Consider the following 17938-nt stretch of genomic DNA (forward strand, 5'->3'; position numbering starts at 1 on the left):
TCGATCGAAAAAATCTCTGCTAGTCACTCTAATGAGAATGAGGGTTCCAAGTTGGCCCTATAATAAATTAACATCTAATAAACATTGCTTCTTGTTTTTTTCTAGACTACTTCTTTTACCTTATAGGAGTCCCTGTGGTCTCGTAGACTTTGCAGAATGCCCTCAGAAAGTGCCCTGGCGGCCTCATACCCTCGAGCCAAGCTCCGCCCGTCCTTTTCTAGGGCCAATAGGAGCTGAGGGGGAACATCTTTGGGTTGGGGCTTCAACAGCTCCTCAGCGGCCTTCACTTCCTTGTTGATCGCAGGCTCCAAGTCACGCAATTCAAGGTCCAGAGTCTGAGAGACAGATTAGGAAAACAAAACAAAAGTTTTCTTGATGCCGTTTGGTATGAAACTAATCTTTAAATCTGCTTTTTTTCCCCCTCACACTGGGAAACAAATGCACAACTGCAACTGCAAAAATAATTCAAGAGTCAAAAATGGTACACTGAAGTGGGCTGGTGTCACATTAATAAGACATGACATCACTATCAGGTAAATAAGTAAATCTGTTTACCTCAGTCTGTCTGATGACGTCATCCAAGGCGATAAGGCTCCGGCCAACAGACTGCTGTTGCTGCTGTTTAAGTCGGACCTCAATATGTCTTACCATGGAAACCAGGGCTACAATTTGCTGGTCATGATCCAAGCACTCCTGACGCATCAATGATGACTGTGGGAAAAGAAAAGAAAAGAAAAAACAAAAAAAACAATAAAACATAATGACGTGTAGAAATGTCTGCAGCAGTAGGGCTGGGCAATATGGCCTATAAATAATACTGCAATATTTTTAGGCTATTTTGTGATACATGATATAAATTAATTTTTGAATTTTGAAATCTCCTCAAAAATACTGTACATTACTAAAACGCTAAATTATTAAATAAACTGCTGCTACAATAAAATAAATGACTGTTATATTAAGTTAAATAAAGTACTGTTATAATAAAGTAAAATAAAGTATTGTTATAATAAAGTTAAGTAAAGTACTGTTATAATAGGTTACATGAAGTACTGTCATTATAAATTTAAATAAAATAGTTATGATAAAATTAAATAACATATTGTTATAAGGTAGTTACAGTTTTGGTACAATAAATAAATCAAAGCGGAACAACTGATGCTTTTATTCTGAACCACCTGGCTTGTCAGCAGTTAGCCACAAGTTAAACTTTTACAGCAAGTCAAATATTAATATTTGCTACTCACAAAGGTGCTCCATGGTTGTAATTTATGCCTAATTATTCAAAAATTACATAACAATGTATATTCAAAGTTTGCAATACAGTAATTTTATAAATATCCCAAGTGGAACAAGCCATGATACATCGAGTATAACTGATATATCAGCCACCCTATGCAGCAGACAGTTTTTTCTAAAGAAATCTGTCTTTCACAAATGGTCCACTATATTTTACCTTGCCAGCTGTGGATGTCGTCCCCTCTTTGTTTAACACCATTTCTCGACTCCCTCTGACATCTTCTTCTCGCTCCTCCTCTCCAAAACTCTCAGAAGCTGTATCAGACACAGGGACTCCATGTGATTCAGACTCAGTTGAAGCATCCTCCGACAGTGAAGGTGCTGATTCTGGAGATTCAAGATGTTGCTGTTGGTCTTTTAAAGATTTAGATGTGGCCACATTGGTACTATCAGCTTCAGGAGGTTGGCGCCCCTTCTTCTTTTTACCTTTTCTTGTGGTTTTACCTGGTTGTGTGCCAGGAGCCATGGATTGAGCTGTGGGCTGGATGTCTGCTTTGCATGCGACAGCCTCATGAGCAACATCAGTGGATTCGCTGGCATTTCTCTTTTCTGAATGGGATTCTTCTTTGCTAGTAGATGTAACCTCTGCTGACTGTACATGTTCCTCCGTGTGAGAAGTGGGTTCTTCTGATCTAGATAAATGTGGAGGACTTTGTTGACTGGTGTCAGCTTCTTTAACCTTAATAACAGAGATCTTAGCATCATATGCCTTTTCACCAACTGAAGGTCTGCTGACATCACCAGCTGATTGACCATCGGTACGTCTGTCCATCCTCTGCTCCTTGGTTAAAGCTGAGTTATCTGAATCTGGTTTTGTCATTGCAGATTTTGTGGTCATTTTTGTTGTTGTTAACTTATCCATTTTTTCATCAGTTGGTAACTCCTCAGTATCAGGCTCAGTTTTGTCCGTCTCTTTTAAACTCTTGGATTTCTTGTTCTTCTTCCTTCTTTTAGTTTCTTGAGGCTGGACTGATGGAGTGGCTTCATAGTCTTTTTGTCTGTCTTCCTCACCGAAACTCTTGTTTTCCTCCCTCTGATTTGAAGAAGCCACCAATAGTTTGGTCTCCATGTCCACCATAACAGACAGTTTCTCCTCAGTCTTCTCTTCCTTGACCCTTGTCAATTTTGTTTTTTCTTCTTTGACACTCATCTCTTCCTTTCTCTCTTTTGGAGAACCATCAGGTGTCTTGACACCATCGTGACTCTCCACTGCATCGGCCATAGCTGGCAGAGTTTGTGCCTTTACAGTTGTGCCTCGACTCTCCTTCTTCCCCGCTTCCTTGCGCAGTGCCTGCAGCTCTTCAGCAGCCTGCTTCTCACTCACTCCTTTTTCAAACACCTTTTTAAGAATGCTCTCTTTGGCTTTTAGTACCAGGGCTGCTTTCTCATCATCTGGTAGAGAAGATTTCTGTTTCAGTTCTTGCTCCTTCTTTTTCTTTACCTCTTGGCTGCTCTTTGGCTGTTCTGGTTGCTGAGAGACTGAAGTCTTCTCTTGAACTTTCTCTGTCTGTTCCTCCCTTTTCATCTTTTCTCTCTCATCATCCTTTTCTGAGTCCTCTGAAAATGCAATTTGTAATGTATCTTTTTCTGGCTTCATCATTTGTTCTGTAAATTTGAGAGTGGCTGGAACTGCTTCTTGTCCTTGTTTTGCCAAATCATTTTCAGCCTCAACTGTCTTTTCAATCTTTGCTTCACGTTCAGCATTGGGAGGTCCTGTGGAAGTTGCTTTAACCCGAATCTGTGACTTCTCTTGGCTGCTCTCTGGCTGTTCTGGTTGCTGAGAGACTGAAGCCTTGTCTTTAACTTTCTCCGTCTTCTCTTCCCTTTTCATCTTTTCTCTCTCATCATCCTTTTCTGAGTCCTCTGAAAATGCAATTTTTAATGTGTCTTTTTCTGGCTTCATCATTTGTTTTGTAAATTTTAGAGTGGCTGGAACTGCTTCTTGTCCTTGTTTTGTCAAATCATTTTCAGCCTCAACTGCCTTTTCAACCTTTGCTACACTTTCTGCATTGGGAGGCCCTGTGTAAGTTGCCTTACCCTGAATCTGTGATTTCTTGTATTTGTCTTGTGATGCAAGCTCATCTTTGACTACATCAGTGGCTTCAGGCTGACCCTTTATGTGTGTATCAGTTTGATCAATTTGAGATAGAAATTGTATCTCTGAAAGATGTGTTTCACTCTCAGCTTCTTTACCCTTTCCATTCTTTTTATTCTTCCTCTTTTTCTTGCTTTTGCTTTCTGTCTCTTTAGCTGGAGAGGTCAATAACTGATCTGTCTGCTCAGCTTCAGCGCTGGATTTGATCTCAGTCTTTAAAGGTTTCTCTTTCTCCACTCTCTTAACCTTCTCATCTACAACATCACCTCTCTGTGCTGCCACACCACTCTTTCTGTATTCTTCTTCACTCAGTTTTGTCACCTCAGTTCTATCTTTGCTTTCTCTGTCATCTCTTATCTCTGCTGCCACAAAATCTGTCAGGTTTCCATTTTCAGAATCATGATCAACAACTGATCTGCTCCCATCACTGGGTTTATACTCCTTTTCCCCAACGTTTCCTGGTTCTCCATCTGACTTTAAAGCAGCAGCTCCTATTCTGACCACATCATGTGAATCTTTTTCATTATCATAGACATGTGGCTGAACAGATTCTGCAACAGCATCTCTGAAAATGTTCCCCTTTTGTTTATCATCAGTCTCACTCACACCTATCTGCAGTCTCTCATCAAGCTTCTGCTTTAGAGGGGGTTCTGATTTATTGATGTCTTTCTGTGGTACGATTTCTTCAATGGCTTCTTGAATCCTTTTCCCAACATTAGTGGCAAACTTACACAAGAGGTCTACAGATCTGTCTGGCTCAACTGAAGCCTTTTCTTCCACTGACACAGGCGCTTCTGCTTTGTCCTCTTCTGCAGTGGTGTCATACAAAAGGGACTGATCTGATACGACAGTTGTAAATGTCTTTCCATCATCCTCTGTAATTCCCAAACCTTTCTTTGAAGGTGGTGATCTTGAAGGCACCTCAGTGCTTACATCTGACCAGTTTGCTGGACTGTCTGAGCTTGATGCCAATAATATAATAGCAGGGCTGTATGTGCCATTTGACGAGGCAACAGGTGTAGCACTGCCCTCATCACCCTCCATCTCCACAAAAGACAATTTCTCCTGAATCTCTGAAGCTACTTCATTGGAGATAAGCCCTTTTGCAATTGCATCATCAAGACTAGAGACTTGATCTCCAGTGGCAGGATCAACTAAGCCTCCTTTCAAAAACTGGTTGGTGGCAATTACCCCGACCATATTGTCTTCAACCAAACCTCTTTCACAGGCTTCAGATAGGGGAAGTCTTTCTCCAGTACTGATGTCAATAATCCCTCCACTGTCTGCCTGACTTTGAAGCAACCTCAATGATGGAACTGGGTCAACTAGCTTTGCTGTAACTGCTTCAGGAAGGGTCAAGTTGTCTCTAGTTTGCTCATCCTGAACACCTCTGAATGGTTTCACCTCTAAGAAGCGTTTGCCTGTTTCGATATCTATCTTACCCTGGTTTACAAGCTCTGAATAAGGCACGATGCGGGCAGTTTCGGGGTCAAGTGCTCCTTGTCTTACAACAGAAGAAGCCATGGCTTCACTGGCAATATTCTCATCTAGAAGACCCTTAGAAACTGCCTCCATCAATGTCAGTTTATATCCAGAATCAGGGTCTAAAATGGCTCCTGTCGAGGCCTGGAAAACAACAGCTTCTGGGTGGGACGAAGGGCTGACTCTTCCTTGGTAGACCCACTCTAGTTCCTCCAGCCCGGGAGCAATGGACCGATCCACTAGTCCTCTATCTACAGCATCAGGAACTGACAGCCTCAGCCCTGAAGCATGATGGATTATACCACCCTCAGCCACCTGTTTTGCCAGCACCTGATAAGCCTCCTCAGACTTAATAAACCCTTTCTGAATTGCTTGCTCCAGAGGAACTGGAAACTTGGACTCCGGGTCGATAACACCTTCCATCTGTAGCTGTAAACTCGCCTTAGTGAGGGACGTCGCTGCATCTGTATCCTTTCCTTTGTATGCCTTTTCTAGTGCTACAAGCTCTTCTCTTTGACCCTCCTCAATCAGTCCCAGGTTTGCTGCTAAAGTGACAGAGACCTTCTTATCTCTGCGTAGGTCAACAATTCCCCCAGACACCACCTGTGCTTCTAGAAGTCGAGCAGCAGTGTTGGGGTCAATCAATCCTGCCTGAGCTGCTTCCCTTACCCCACAGATCTGCCTTTTCTCTACATCCACAACCCCTGAAAGGGTTTTATCCGACTTCAGGACACTCCACATTAGATCTTCATCTAGTAAACCCTCCTGCATAACATCCTCCATGCTCAGTGACTCACCACTGCTGGCATCTAGGAAACCCCCGAACAGACCTGCCTGAGCCATTAATTTAACTGCTGTGTGACCAGGGAGGATACCTTGGGCTACTGCCTCATCTGGGAGCAGCTTTTCCCCTTCCTCTGTCATCAGACCTCCCTGTTTTAGCTCTGCGACTAACTTTGTCAATTCAGCATCCTCCCCTTCTGTCTCCACTGCTGATTCAAGGGTATCAATCTGGGGTTTAGCATGCTTTGGGTCAGTTTCTGTTACAGACACCTTTTGTGTGATCTTTTCGGATTCGGTCTGGGAATACTTTTTATCTTTCCTATCATCAGATTGTGTTGATTTTACATCTTCACCCACTTTTGCTCCTGGTGTGATGGGTTCTTTCAACATTTTGAGTGGTGCCGTAGCTGTTTTTCTATCTACTGTTGTGGCTGTACTTATAGTCTCCTGACCCAAACTGTACCTGGGTTTGGACTGAGTACATATCTGCTCATCTAGGCCTTTTGTTAATTCTTCTCCAAGACTTTTATCTGAAGCCACAAAACATTCAAGATTGGATATTTCTTTATTTTGAGCCTTTACTTCCTCAACTTCATCCATACCAATTTCATTTTTAGCTGGTACTGGTACTGGTACTGATGGTTTGGGAAGCAATTTGTTGTCATTTCCTCCATCATACCTTTCTTTGACACTGCCTGTACCATTCGTCTCAGATTTTTGGTTTGGTGTGACTACACTGGAACTTTGCGCCTCAACCTCAACTTGTTTGTCATTCATTCCTTTATCTGCCAAACTAGACTCTCTCATTATTTGCATCTCCTTCTGCTCATCTTTGTTAAAACTGCTTTGTGGCTCAACTTGACTTCTATTCACAGAGTCTCCAGCAACCAGTTCAGCAGCTTTGACCAGCTCCACCAACTCAGGGTCAAGCAACACCAAACGTTTTCCAGAATGAACATCCACATAACTGTGAGTCATGAGGTGAAACAGTAGTTTGTGTTTTGCTTGTTCTTCAGGATTCATTGTATGTGTTGGTGTTGCATCCCAGACAAGGCCTGTGGGAGATGATGAAGGTGGTGGAGAGGATGGAGGTGGAGAGGAGCTAGTGGAACCCCAGCTCAAGCGGTTTAGAGATGGGGTACCTGACTGGTTCATGTTGGGAAGAACATCTGGGATGTGGATGTCTTTGAGAAAACTGACTGCACTGGGCTCAAGGGCCTCTTCAGCAGCCACATTTAGGGGAAGCACCTGAAGAGTTTCTGGATTGTACAGAGCTCCAATCTCATGTCGCTGCCTTAGGATGTTCCTTGATAGCTCTCCTGAGATCACTCCTTGTTGAACAGCCTCAACAATTGGCAGGAGCTCTCCAGATTCAGGCCAGAGTATTCCCATAAAAGCCCAAAGGGACTCAAGGGCCAACAGAGCCAAACGAGGAGAGAGAAGATCCCTGCGAATACTCTCTTCCAAATCTAGGCGTTCTCCACTGAAAGGGTCAAGAATTCCCCCATTCTGCAGCTGTCGTGCTAACATGGCACAGGCTAGATCCTGGTCCATAAGCCCATGACGAACAGCCTCATCAATTGTCAGCCGGTGGCCAGACCGCGGGTCAGTGATACCACCAGCAAAGAGCTGAGCTTCAAGAAGTCGTACTGTAACTTTCCGATCAATCAGACCTTCCTGAACTGCACGGAAGATACCAACTTTTCTTCCAGACCGGAGGCAAACCGTTCCTCCAGGCTGCTGCTTGACGGGGAAGAGAAGTAGACCTGAGTCATCATTGAGGACACAGCGCTGTTGTAGCTCATATAGGTTTAATTTTTCAGCTGTGTTTGGATCAATCAGCTCTCTATGTTGTTGCCTTGACTGGAGTTTGGTGAAGATTCTGGGAGTCAAAAGTTTCATGTCATCTGCTTGCTCCAAACTCAACATTTTTCCTGTTGAGATTCTCAGGCCGCCAGTGTTCATCTGGAGTTCTAAAATACGAAGTCCCTCCTCCTCTCTGATGAGCCCGAACTCCATGGCTGAAGCTACTGGTAACATATTTTGTTGTTGGTCATCTTTAGTATTTTCCACCAGAAGCAAGGCACTCTCTAGCTCAGAAAGGGACTGTCTGGTATGGGTGTCAATAAGGCCTTGAGCTAGTCCTTGTTCCAGTGAAAGATTGCTAGAAGAGTCAGGTTGAAGGAGTCCACCCATAATTAGCTGGGCCTCCAGTAGTACATGGCAGGTGTCCTGGTCAATAAGACCACGTTGGGCTGCTTGGAACACTGGGAATGTTTCTACTGTTCCCAAGTCAATTACTCCAGCAATAGCAATTTGGCTCTAGAAAAAAAAAGAAAACAAATTCCAGTTGGCATTCATTCAGGAAACATGAAATATTAATGTAGTTGAGCCAGTTAATGCATTATGCTATGTTACTATGTTACCAAATCATACTGTTACATATTATGTACAGAATCAGATGGTAGAATCAGAAAAAGAAGAAACCCACAACCAACTGCCACAAAAACATAATATCAGATATAAGTTATCAAACAAACAAACTAAAATTGTATTTTGTTGGCATGTTACTTATTGGTATGTATTATGAATTTGACTGTGCCCCCCCCCCAAGATCTTAATGTCTACAAAGCGCCTACATACCACTGTTATTCTAAAACAAGCACTAAGCATGCAACAAAGCAACTAGTAACAAAAAATGCATAAAAAGACCTAGATAAAGGTAAGCAAGGACACACAAAAGAACACAGAAGTATTCAGAAGAAGAAAAAAAGAAAATATCTAGGTGAGAAAAAACTTACAGGCAACGGTAAGAGAGAAAGCGAGCGCTACTTACCGTACGGGCTCGTCCCATTGGCACACACACTAATGGGCCAGCTTATGGCTCGGCAGAGCGAGGCGCGACAGGTGAGAAGCTGGTTGTTAGCATTCTGCATGCCACTCTTCATTCTGACTCCTAACACTGCACTGACACTAAATCCTCCCGCTGACCTTTACACACAGAAAACTATACTATGACACATTTAAAAAGAAACTGACGAGAGGTGGGTCGACTTATTTATATGACCATATGTCACAATGAATTGCAGATTATTGTCTTGCAAATATACCACAAATCACAAGATGGTAATGGCTCTTTATTATATGCAAAGCATTGTGACTGCGTTGTCTTATGAGACACCTTATGGTATCGTCTTAAACTAACTAGCAGTAAACTGATCTGCATATTTAGTGTATTTACAAATGCCCTGCTTTGTTTTCCATCTCTGATTCTGATCCTTGACTCAGAGCTCAGATGTCCACAATTCTCCTTTGGCTGCTGTTAGTGGTTTTCAAGCAAAATGCTGGTTTAAAGTTTCACACATTAATAGTATGCATTAGAACAAAGACAAAATTCTCATTCACACACACACACACACTCTTGTGATCTGGACACAACATGCTCAAATGGTGAAGTGTGGGGTTTTTGCATAGCTGGCCTCTGGTGCGCTTACACTCTAAAGCTCTACAAGTGACTTCTTATAAATATCTATGCTTCAGTGAGTACTTTTCTTGTCACATAAAAGTCCCCTGTAAAAACATACAACATTCACATAGGAATCAGTTATGGTGCAGCTGTCAAGAAATAAGAATTATCACCAGGAATTGTTTCAAAGCTAAAATTCCCACACACATTCAATCCTTTTGCGGCCGATGTACTAGGCTTGGGCGGTATCAAGGTATTACGGAATACCAGGGTATTAAGAAATCCAAATGGTACAATTTCAATACCATCAAAAATACAGATGCTCCTATTTCTATTAAATTGGTGCGGAGATGTTGTATTAAGGTGATGTAGCGCACAACATACGCCACCAGAGGTCAGTCTCTACTGGTGGAACAGGCAGCCGAGCTGAGAAAGATGCGAGTGGTGGGGATAACGTTACAGGACTAGTAAACGATGGCAGAGAGAGTGAATGTCATTGTTTTATCTTGTTTTTTACACAAATACAGTTATATACTGTATACCACAGTGAAATGTCAGGAGGGTTCAAAGGGTATGAAAATAGATACCGCCCAAGCCTACTATGTAGCATGTTGCATATACCAGGAGAGGAACAATTTTAACACCAAGTGAGAGCTGACTGTGAATGTGTAATTGGTCAACTGGACATGTATGCATGGGGTAAACATAATGCAGAGTAAAAATAAATACTGAAATGTAATGTTGACTTTATGCAGTGGCTTTTTTTTTTTTTTTTTTTTTTTACCACTACATAAAAAAAAGGAACATGATAATATTTTACAGCTACAGAGATGACGGTGCATCTCTTTCATAAATGATTGTTTCTCAAGATGGATCTACAAAAAAAGGCGCTCTACTGCGTCTAGTTAACTGCTAGCATGACTTGGGCAGCGCTGCTCTAGTGCGGCACCTCTAAGGCCATGTATTAACCATGTTAGCAGTTCAGCAGATGTGTTTTCTGATGACAATGATGATGAAGATGACAAAAACTAGGGTGGGAGTAGTTAATGAAATGACTGCAGGCTTTTATGAGAATAATGTGAAAGTTGAACACTTCATGCTGAAGCCCAATTCAGACAGTGTCATCCAGATTCTTCTGTGCCCACATTTATAAAAATTGGGCTGCACATATGTTTTATAACAAAGACTGCAGCATCTTTTAGACTCTTAAATTATTCTTTTGTATGTAACTTCTCCTTGCATAACAAAGAAGGTCAAACAAAAGTGCCCAAAATAAAGTATGTTATTTTAAGATCATCTGAATACACGTCTGAAGAAGGATCTGTGATGTTTGTTAAACCAAACCAATCAGTGCGTGAGACTCATCGTCAACAGTGGTGATGTTTGTCAAAAATGCACACTCCGTGAACACACAACATGCTGTACAACACACACACTCTTGCTGGCCCACATATGAACTCACGCTTAGCTCGCAAGCGTATTCAAAGCAACATTTTTCAAGATGACATTTTGACAAGCTTGCAAAATACAGTTGTGGCACAAATCTGCAGTAGCCTCTCTCCATCTCACGCTGTCCCTCCAACCGTTTTACCTTTCTTTCCTCCTCTTTGGCCAGTTGCTGCTCCAGCTGCTGCAGCTGCTGGGTGGAGCTGTCACACAGCTGGTTGTACGTGGCCGTCAGCTCGTCCAGCTGGGCCTCAACTTGAGCTCGCTCCTCTGGGGACAACCTGGAGAGGACACAGGGGAGAGGGTTACAGCAGGTGGGGTTTATGTGTTAAATGTGTGGCTGAGTGATAATGATATGCAGTTTTCCCACAGTGGCTTAGATATATATTTAAAAGGTTTTAATCTTTCCAGACCCAAAAATTGTTTGTTATTTTTTCCCATGCAAATAAAAAAAACAATCTGGTACAATACATCTGCAAGTACATGTAGTGACTGTGTTTGGGATCATGTGCAATATGTGTGTGTCCATGCATGTGATCTAAGCTTACTTGCTGGCCTGTTTTGATAGCAGGAAGACCTGAGTGCCCCTTATGGCTTCAGCCACTTCATCTTTCTTGGCTGCCAGCTGTTCACTGATGGCCTTTAGAAGAACACACACGCATTATATGCTGAGTACAGTAAAACCACCATAACTTACCATTTCGATGTTCCAATTAAACAGGAACTGACATTGAATTTATGAGGAATCATTATCCTTCACACATATTTACATACAGTTGTAAGCTGCACAGAACAAACAGCCCGCTGAGCTACTGTGATATAAAATACTCACAGACAACTTGTTTGTACAATAATTTTTATAACCAAAATCTATTCGATTTTTTGTTGTACCTGTTGAGCAGCAAGTGAGGACTCAGTGTTGGGGCCCCCAGTCCGCCCCTGGAGGCCTTTGACCCAGCCAAGCAGGTCTGAAACCTGCCCCACCCTGGCCTGCTTCTCCTCCTCCACCTCTTTCTGCGGAGATATACAAGATAAATGTGAAACTTTCTGTCTTGTTCAGGCAATCATTTCACTGCAAGACAAATATACACAAGTTCTTCTTACTGTGAAGTCACAGTGATGTAAACCAACCACAAATTAAAATTTTAAGCAAGACAGCAATTTATAGTCAAACAAAGTCCTACCTCTTCTTCTTCTAGTCTTCTTAACGCATCACTGATGTACTTTACATGTTGGGTTGTCAAAGTGACCAAGGCTGTGTATCGTGTGCGCAAGTCCATAAACTGTAGAGATACACCCAGAAACAATTACAGGATATCAGCAATAGACTGCATATAGATTAATTATCTTAATTTTTAAAGACTTAGTAATATTAATCACAAGAGCAAACCAGACTCTCTCTCTATCCTCACCTCCTGAGTGATGGCGTCAGAGGAAGAGTGCATCCTCCTCCTCTTGACAGGTGACTTGTGTGTAGATTCTACAAAGGCTCTGTAGGTCATCAGCTGCAGTTCATAATCCTGCACAGTACAGTCATGGTGGGACACAGGTCAGTAAAATGCTACAGCTGTGCTATCAACCAAAATACAAGAGAGTATTCTGGAAAATGTCATACTAGTTTGTAAACTGACACATCAAATGCATTTACATGTAGTCTTGACACAACACAGAACAAAGCAGTGACTACCAGATAATGTGAACCATTACAGTGAAACAGCTCCACCCAAACTGAACTGTAAAAATATTCAAAAACAATTTCACATTTTTGACATATTGTATGTGAAAAGAGAAACAGTCTCCTACCTTCACTGAGGTGCAGTACTGTTTGGAGTGAGTCTGGCACTCATCCAGTTTGGTCTGGTTCTGTTCAATCTCAGCTACTAATGCCTGAAAAAAATTATATAACCAAAAACAATACAAATCATTTATTCAAGTTTGTCAGGTAAAATGTGTAGATGCCATTTTATCGTTGTCCTTCCAGGAAACCATCCATTCAATGTAATCAATCTACAGATCAAAGTCTATGGCACCAGTCTTACTAACCGTCTGCTGGGCCAACTGTTCAGACAGTGCTTTGCTGTCTGTCTGTCCAGGTTGTGTGTTTTCTTGTCTTTCTGTCGTTTCTTCGATCCATTTGATCAGAGCAGAATGACCATCTCTGTACTGCTGCAGGGCCGAGCCCAGGGCGTCTAGATCGGTTCGTCTGCAATTAAACAGGAACGTTAAGTATCCAGTACGTGCAAGACAATGGATCACTCTGCTATTTAAACTTAAAAATCCTTCTCTCTTCCCCAAATGTTTTCTCTGTTTGTTATCTTCATCCCATCTTGCTCACCGTGTCTCCATTTGTCTCTTGATTCCGCTCCACCTCTCTGTCATCTGATTGGCTCTCTCCTGGTAGCGCTCCAGCTCTGGGCTGCGGTCTGGGTGGAGCCTGCTGAGCTGAGACCCCGCCTCTTTGGCCCGAGCTACCTCCGACTGCAGAGACTGGAAGATACCTTCGTGCTCGACAAGCTCAGCCTGCCATTTCTGGAGAGAGGTAAAATGGAAAGGATGCAGGGAAAAGGTTAGACTCAGATAGTTTCACGACATGAAGCATGGGTTTATACAACAGAGTTTCTCTTACCCCTAGTTGATCTCTGAGGTTTTGAATGGCCGTCGTGTCAGCAGGCACAATGTCCTCTTCACTTAGTCTGCTCTCGTTCTTCCTGACCACGCTCTCTGCTTCATCTAGGCTGTGCATCAGGATGTCTACTGTTTTTAACCTGGGGAGGTAAAACATAGAGGCATTTTGTAAATAAAACATTCTTTTATATCTCATAGTTAACCAATAAACAGAAGGAGAAAAAGCTCACTAACTTTTCTAGGTAGACAGACGAGAGGTTGTGCAGTTTGTCGGTCTTCTCCACGGCGTGATTGAGCTCAGACCGGAGGATGGGAACGCTGGATGATGTTGACTTTTCCTCAAAGAAACGGACGCAGCGCCGAGACACATCACCCAAACTGGAGCGCAGGACATCGAGCTCTGACTGCAGCTTCTGGACAAGAAATGTGATGTGAAGTAAATAAAAATGTGGCTCACTTTTATAAAATCAGGTTGATTTATTCACAATGACTGACAAACTAATACAAAGCTCTACTTGTGGTGCACCTCCTTTCATTAGATCTTTATTCACCTCATGCTACCATGCCCATCTCCCTCTTCCAGTTCTAACGCAATTGTATTCTTCTTATCTAGATACACTGACCACATAAATTGATACTTTCAGGCTTGGAAAAATATTAAAACCTAATTACAGCTCTCTTTTCAAGTTTAAAAACAGCTTTCTGGCAGGTAAAGGATGATAAATCTGGCAACGCTGAGCAAAGTAATTACACCTCTGCTCTAAAACAGAAACATGATTGCAAAAAGGCCCAGAAAGAAGAATAAAGTCGGGGAGTCAGCGGCTTAGTGGTAGAGCAGGCGCCCAGGCGGCCCGGGTTCGACTCCAGCCTGTGGCCCTTTGCTGCATGTCACTCCCTCTCTCTCTCTCCCCCTTTCACACTTGTCTGTCCTATCGATTAAAGGCAAAAATGCCCCAAAAAATATCTTAAAAAAAAAGAAGAAGAAAGTCAGCAGTTTCCTGTAGAAGAGTTTAAATTCTGAAGTCAATATTTAAAGAACAGTTTTCAAGAGATATTAACTGATAAAAAGCAATATTAATTTTATTATGAGGTGTTATTGCCTGTTGCAACCAGCAGATGGGGCTCAAACTGACCTCTTGCTCCGCTATCTGGACAGTGTTGTCAGCACTGTCACCTGACAGCTGGCTGGGGGGCGGAGTTTCAATTGCCCTCATCAGTCTCTGCTCAGCCTCCTTTAGCTGAAGGGTGATGTTCTGCAGCTCCGACAGGTATGACCGAGAGACTGACTCATCTTTCTCCACTGTAGGGAGACAAGAGAGAAAGACAAGGAGAGAAAAGAGTTATTTTGGGCATGAACAGTACGCCTGTTTCTTTTAAAAAGTACCAGTGTTCATTACAACCTTTAAGATTAATCTACCTTAGACAAAAAAAAAAAAAAAAAAATCACAGCATTTGGTGGTAAATCTAAACCACGTCACTTTAGGAGACGTATATGGATCCATGAAGGTATATTTGTCTCACCGGTCTCCATGTTGTGCAGCAAGTCTTTGCAGTGCTGTTGGGCCTGCTGAACATCCCTCTCAAGCTCTCGTCTTTCACCTGGTGTGAACATGGAACTCTCTTTGCTGTCAGACAGGAAGTCAGCCAACTGAGACTCCAAGTGATCCAGGACCTGCTGCCGCTCTGATGGGGACTGACAACGAACCTGACAGGTGGGACACAGAGGGGGAAAGGTAAGTATGACAGAGCAGAAGAGGACAGGGACATAGCAGAGGAGGAGAAAAGAGAAGAGTTGAATACAAAATTAAAGACGCTGAGTCTCACCGTGTCCAGGTTCCATCCGGAGACAGTCCTGATGTCTTTTTGCAGGTAGTGCCAGGACACTACACTCTTCATGTTCACATGTAGCTGATGCCAGAGAGACATGACCTTCTGATAAAGCTGCTCCGTCCTGTACAAACACACACACACACACACACACACACACACACACACACACACACACACACACACACACAACAGTGTTGAGTCAAAGATTTTGATTCTGAAATGACGTGTCATCTGTTTAAAAAAAATGATGTCACTGTTACAAAATATTATCATTATTATAAAAACTATTACTGATCTACCTATATTAAAAGGGACAGTTCACCCCCAAATCCAAAATACATATTTTTCCTCTTACTTCTAGTGTTATGTGTGAATCTAGATTGTTTTGCTATGAGTTGCAGAGTGTTGGAGATATCGGCCATAGAGATGTCTGCCTTCCGTCTGATATAATGGAACTAGATAGTACTCCACTTTGACTGAATATAATTGCTAGATTTCTAAAATTGTAAATTAACCTCAGTTAATTTTTTTTTTTATATATTTTTAGAAAAACAGGTAAACTCTGTATCAATTATTTCTTCTGAACTCCCTTTAACTTACCATTTCTTGACATGTACATGTAACAATTTAGAAACCAAAACAATCCACACCTCATCATTGACTTTACAACCATCAATTGTCCTGTCATTGAGTGTCAAAATAACTCTGATGTTATGTTTCACGTTTGTGTCTCACCTGCTGGCTGTGTCCATGGCCTCCTGGTTTGGAGGTGGGACAGTGAAACACACCGAGGGGACCATGGCCTCATTCCCTGTCGTACTGATAACCTTCCACTTGGTCCTCTGGGAATTGTCCTCAAGCACACACTCCTCGCCTCGGTTTATTGTGATCTGAGAGGAGGCGGGGGAGCAGGATAGATGCCAAAACAGAATAGGAGAGAGGGATGGATGGAGGAGGAAAGAAAAAAAGAAGGAATGTAGGTTATGGAGAGACAGATGTTGGGAGCGACAAAGGGAGAAAGGAGGAACAGGTGAATAGAATATGAAGAACAAGACAAAGTAAGAGAGAAAATGAGTATAAAGGACGGATTATGGTGGTTTAAAAATGAAAGATGATGGAGGTGGATGGAGGACAGGTGAGATGAAAAAGAGAAGGAATAGAGAAGAGAAGTGAAAACATGTAAACAAAGGGCTGATCACAACAAACTCATAATGCAACACAAAATGCAAACGCTCGTGAATTTCATGAAGTTAGCAGAAGCCCTAAAATTGTGCGACATTAGAGACCTTGACACATGAATGATGTTATATGGACTGAAAGCTGCTTTGCACCTCTAAACTGAAAGCTTTTATAGTGAAAGCAGCAAATATTTTCCAAACTCAGAGTGAGTTTATTGGTAGTTTACTGGGTTAATTGAAACCTGGGTTGGATTTCACAAATTTAGCAACAAGAAAAAAAAATTACTGACATGGTGATTTAAAGAAACCCAGCACAGGATAACAACAAAGAAAATTCACGTCTAAAATAAACAAAAAGCAAAGCCATGGCTGTGGGGAAGAGTTTTAGGGCTGCATATAAAAAGGGCTGCTGCTGTACTGCCTCCCTCACCCACCACCCTCTCTCACCCCTTCCCTGCACACACACACCATCAATACATCAATAATGCAAAGCTATGCACATACGGTAAATAAATGAAATGTAAATTCAGGCTTAAAGCTGTGGCTTGTTATTGTCTGACTGACTGAATGAGCCTCAGAGGCATGTGTTAGATTCAGTTCAGTTCAGTTTACTGATTGCCACCTGCCCTTATCAACGCTGATGTCGACACTAAACTACTTCTTCACTTTTCACCTCTTGTGCAGTCAGTATGAGAGTATTAGTACGTAAAACAGTAGACAAAATAAATGGTGGACACAAGGAGATGAAACAGTGTTTGTGTCTGCCTTTACTGTCACAATTCCAACCTCTTAAGGCAGTTCCATTGTCTTTGGTTTGTCCACATTTTCAATTACAAAAATTGCTACTCTCAAATTTTGAGAGATAGCAGGAATCTGGTGGCATTAAGATAGAGCTGGGTAATATGGAAAAAAAATCAAATATCACAATATTTTTGAGCCAATATTGTGATTATATTGTAGGGTTGACTACTGGTGCTTTCAAAATATTCCACAGAGATTTTTGATAAATAATTATCAGTAATGTGGATATAATGACTTAAAGCCTTGTCACACCAAGTATGATTTTTTTTTTTGTCAGAAAAATTCACAAGGTAAGTCATAAAAACAGATTTTATGGGTCTTTATAAATGCTTGCACATTGCTGCAGAACATCCATGTAAGGAAAAAATAAATTCAGACAGACCAGTAGATTTACCCCTGCAAAAATATATGTTTAATCAATGAAATGCTTTGTTCTAACTGATGTTATACCTCCAGGTCATGGCTGATAGCTACTAAAACAGGGACATCTTTTGTTAACGTATGCATTTGTTAACATTTTTTTTTTTAACTGTAGGGAGAGTGAAGTAATCATTCCAAATAATGATTATAATGAAATCGATCTGTAAATGTATATTTCTTCATCTATTTATCGCATCATTCTCAAACATAAAGATGCACATGGCTAATTACTATACAGAATAATGGTCGGCATTATGTAAGGGATAATGCCAGATGAGGTGTCCATTATCAGGAATTAACATTTTGGTGTGAGGAGTGGACACAGCCACAGTAAGAGGAAGCTCTCCTCTTTTTCTAGATGAAATGAAACATAGCAATGTGGATAATTTGCAATGGACCCTTGGTGTCACAAGGAAATTTGCATAGGAATTCTATGTGTCTCTACACCACATTTTCGCATTGTACTGGGAAAAAAAAGCCTGAAGTGAGCAAAGGCAGATCATAGAACAGTCT

General features: G+C 41.8%; 1 protein-coding gene across 21 annotated transcripts in view; it reads right to left on the reverse strand.

The window, feature by feature from the left end:
* macf1a (microtubule actin crosslinking factor 1a) overlaps positions 1-17938 on the reverse strand; it is a 269747-nt gene that overhangs the window by 88977 nt on the left and 162832 nt on the right. For 20 of the 21 annotated variants that reach the window (XM_049602953.1, XM_049602956.1, XM_049602954.1 and 17 more), the window contains 17 exons: positions 15762-15916; positions 15021-15147; positions 14718-14901; positions 14330-14496; positions 13431-13609; positions 13198-13336; positions 12907-13100; positions 12615-12774; positions 12375-12458; positions 11984-12091; positions 11756-11854; positions 11463-11585; positions 11120-11211; positions 10717-10852; positions 1457-7981; positions 556-711; positions 120-335 (listed from right to left, as the gene is read on the reverse strand). In XM_049602953.1, coding sequence (XP_049458910.1) covers positions 120-335; positions 556-711; positions 1457-7981; positions 10717-10852; positions 11120-11211; positions 11463-11585; positions 11756-11854; positions 11984-12091; positions 12375-12458; positions 12615-12774; positions 12907-13100; positions 13198-13336; positions 13431-13609; positions 14330-14496; positions 14718-14901; positions 15021-15147; positions 15762-15916 — 8844 coding nt within the window. The remainder of the gene's footprint in view (positions 1-119; positions 336-555; positions 712-1456; positions 7982-10716; positions 10853-11119; positions 11212-11462; positions 11586-11755; positions 11855-11983; positions 12092-12374; positions 12459-12614; positions 12775-12906; positions 13101-13197; positions 13337-13430; positions 13610-14329; positions 14497-14717; positions 14902-15020; positions 15148-15761; positions 15917-17938) is intronic. The other variant, XM_049602952.1, reaches the window with a different exon arrangement.

The sequence above is a fragment of the Epinephelus fuscoguttatus genome, linkage group LG17, assembly GCF_011397635.1.
Source record: "Epinephelus fuscoguttatus linkage group LG17, E.fuscoguttatus.final_Chr_v1".
NCBI lineage: Eukaryota > Metazoa > Chordata > Actinopteri > Perciformes > Serranidae > Epinephelus > Epinephelus fuscoguttatus.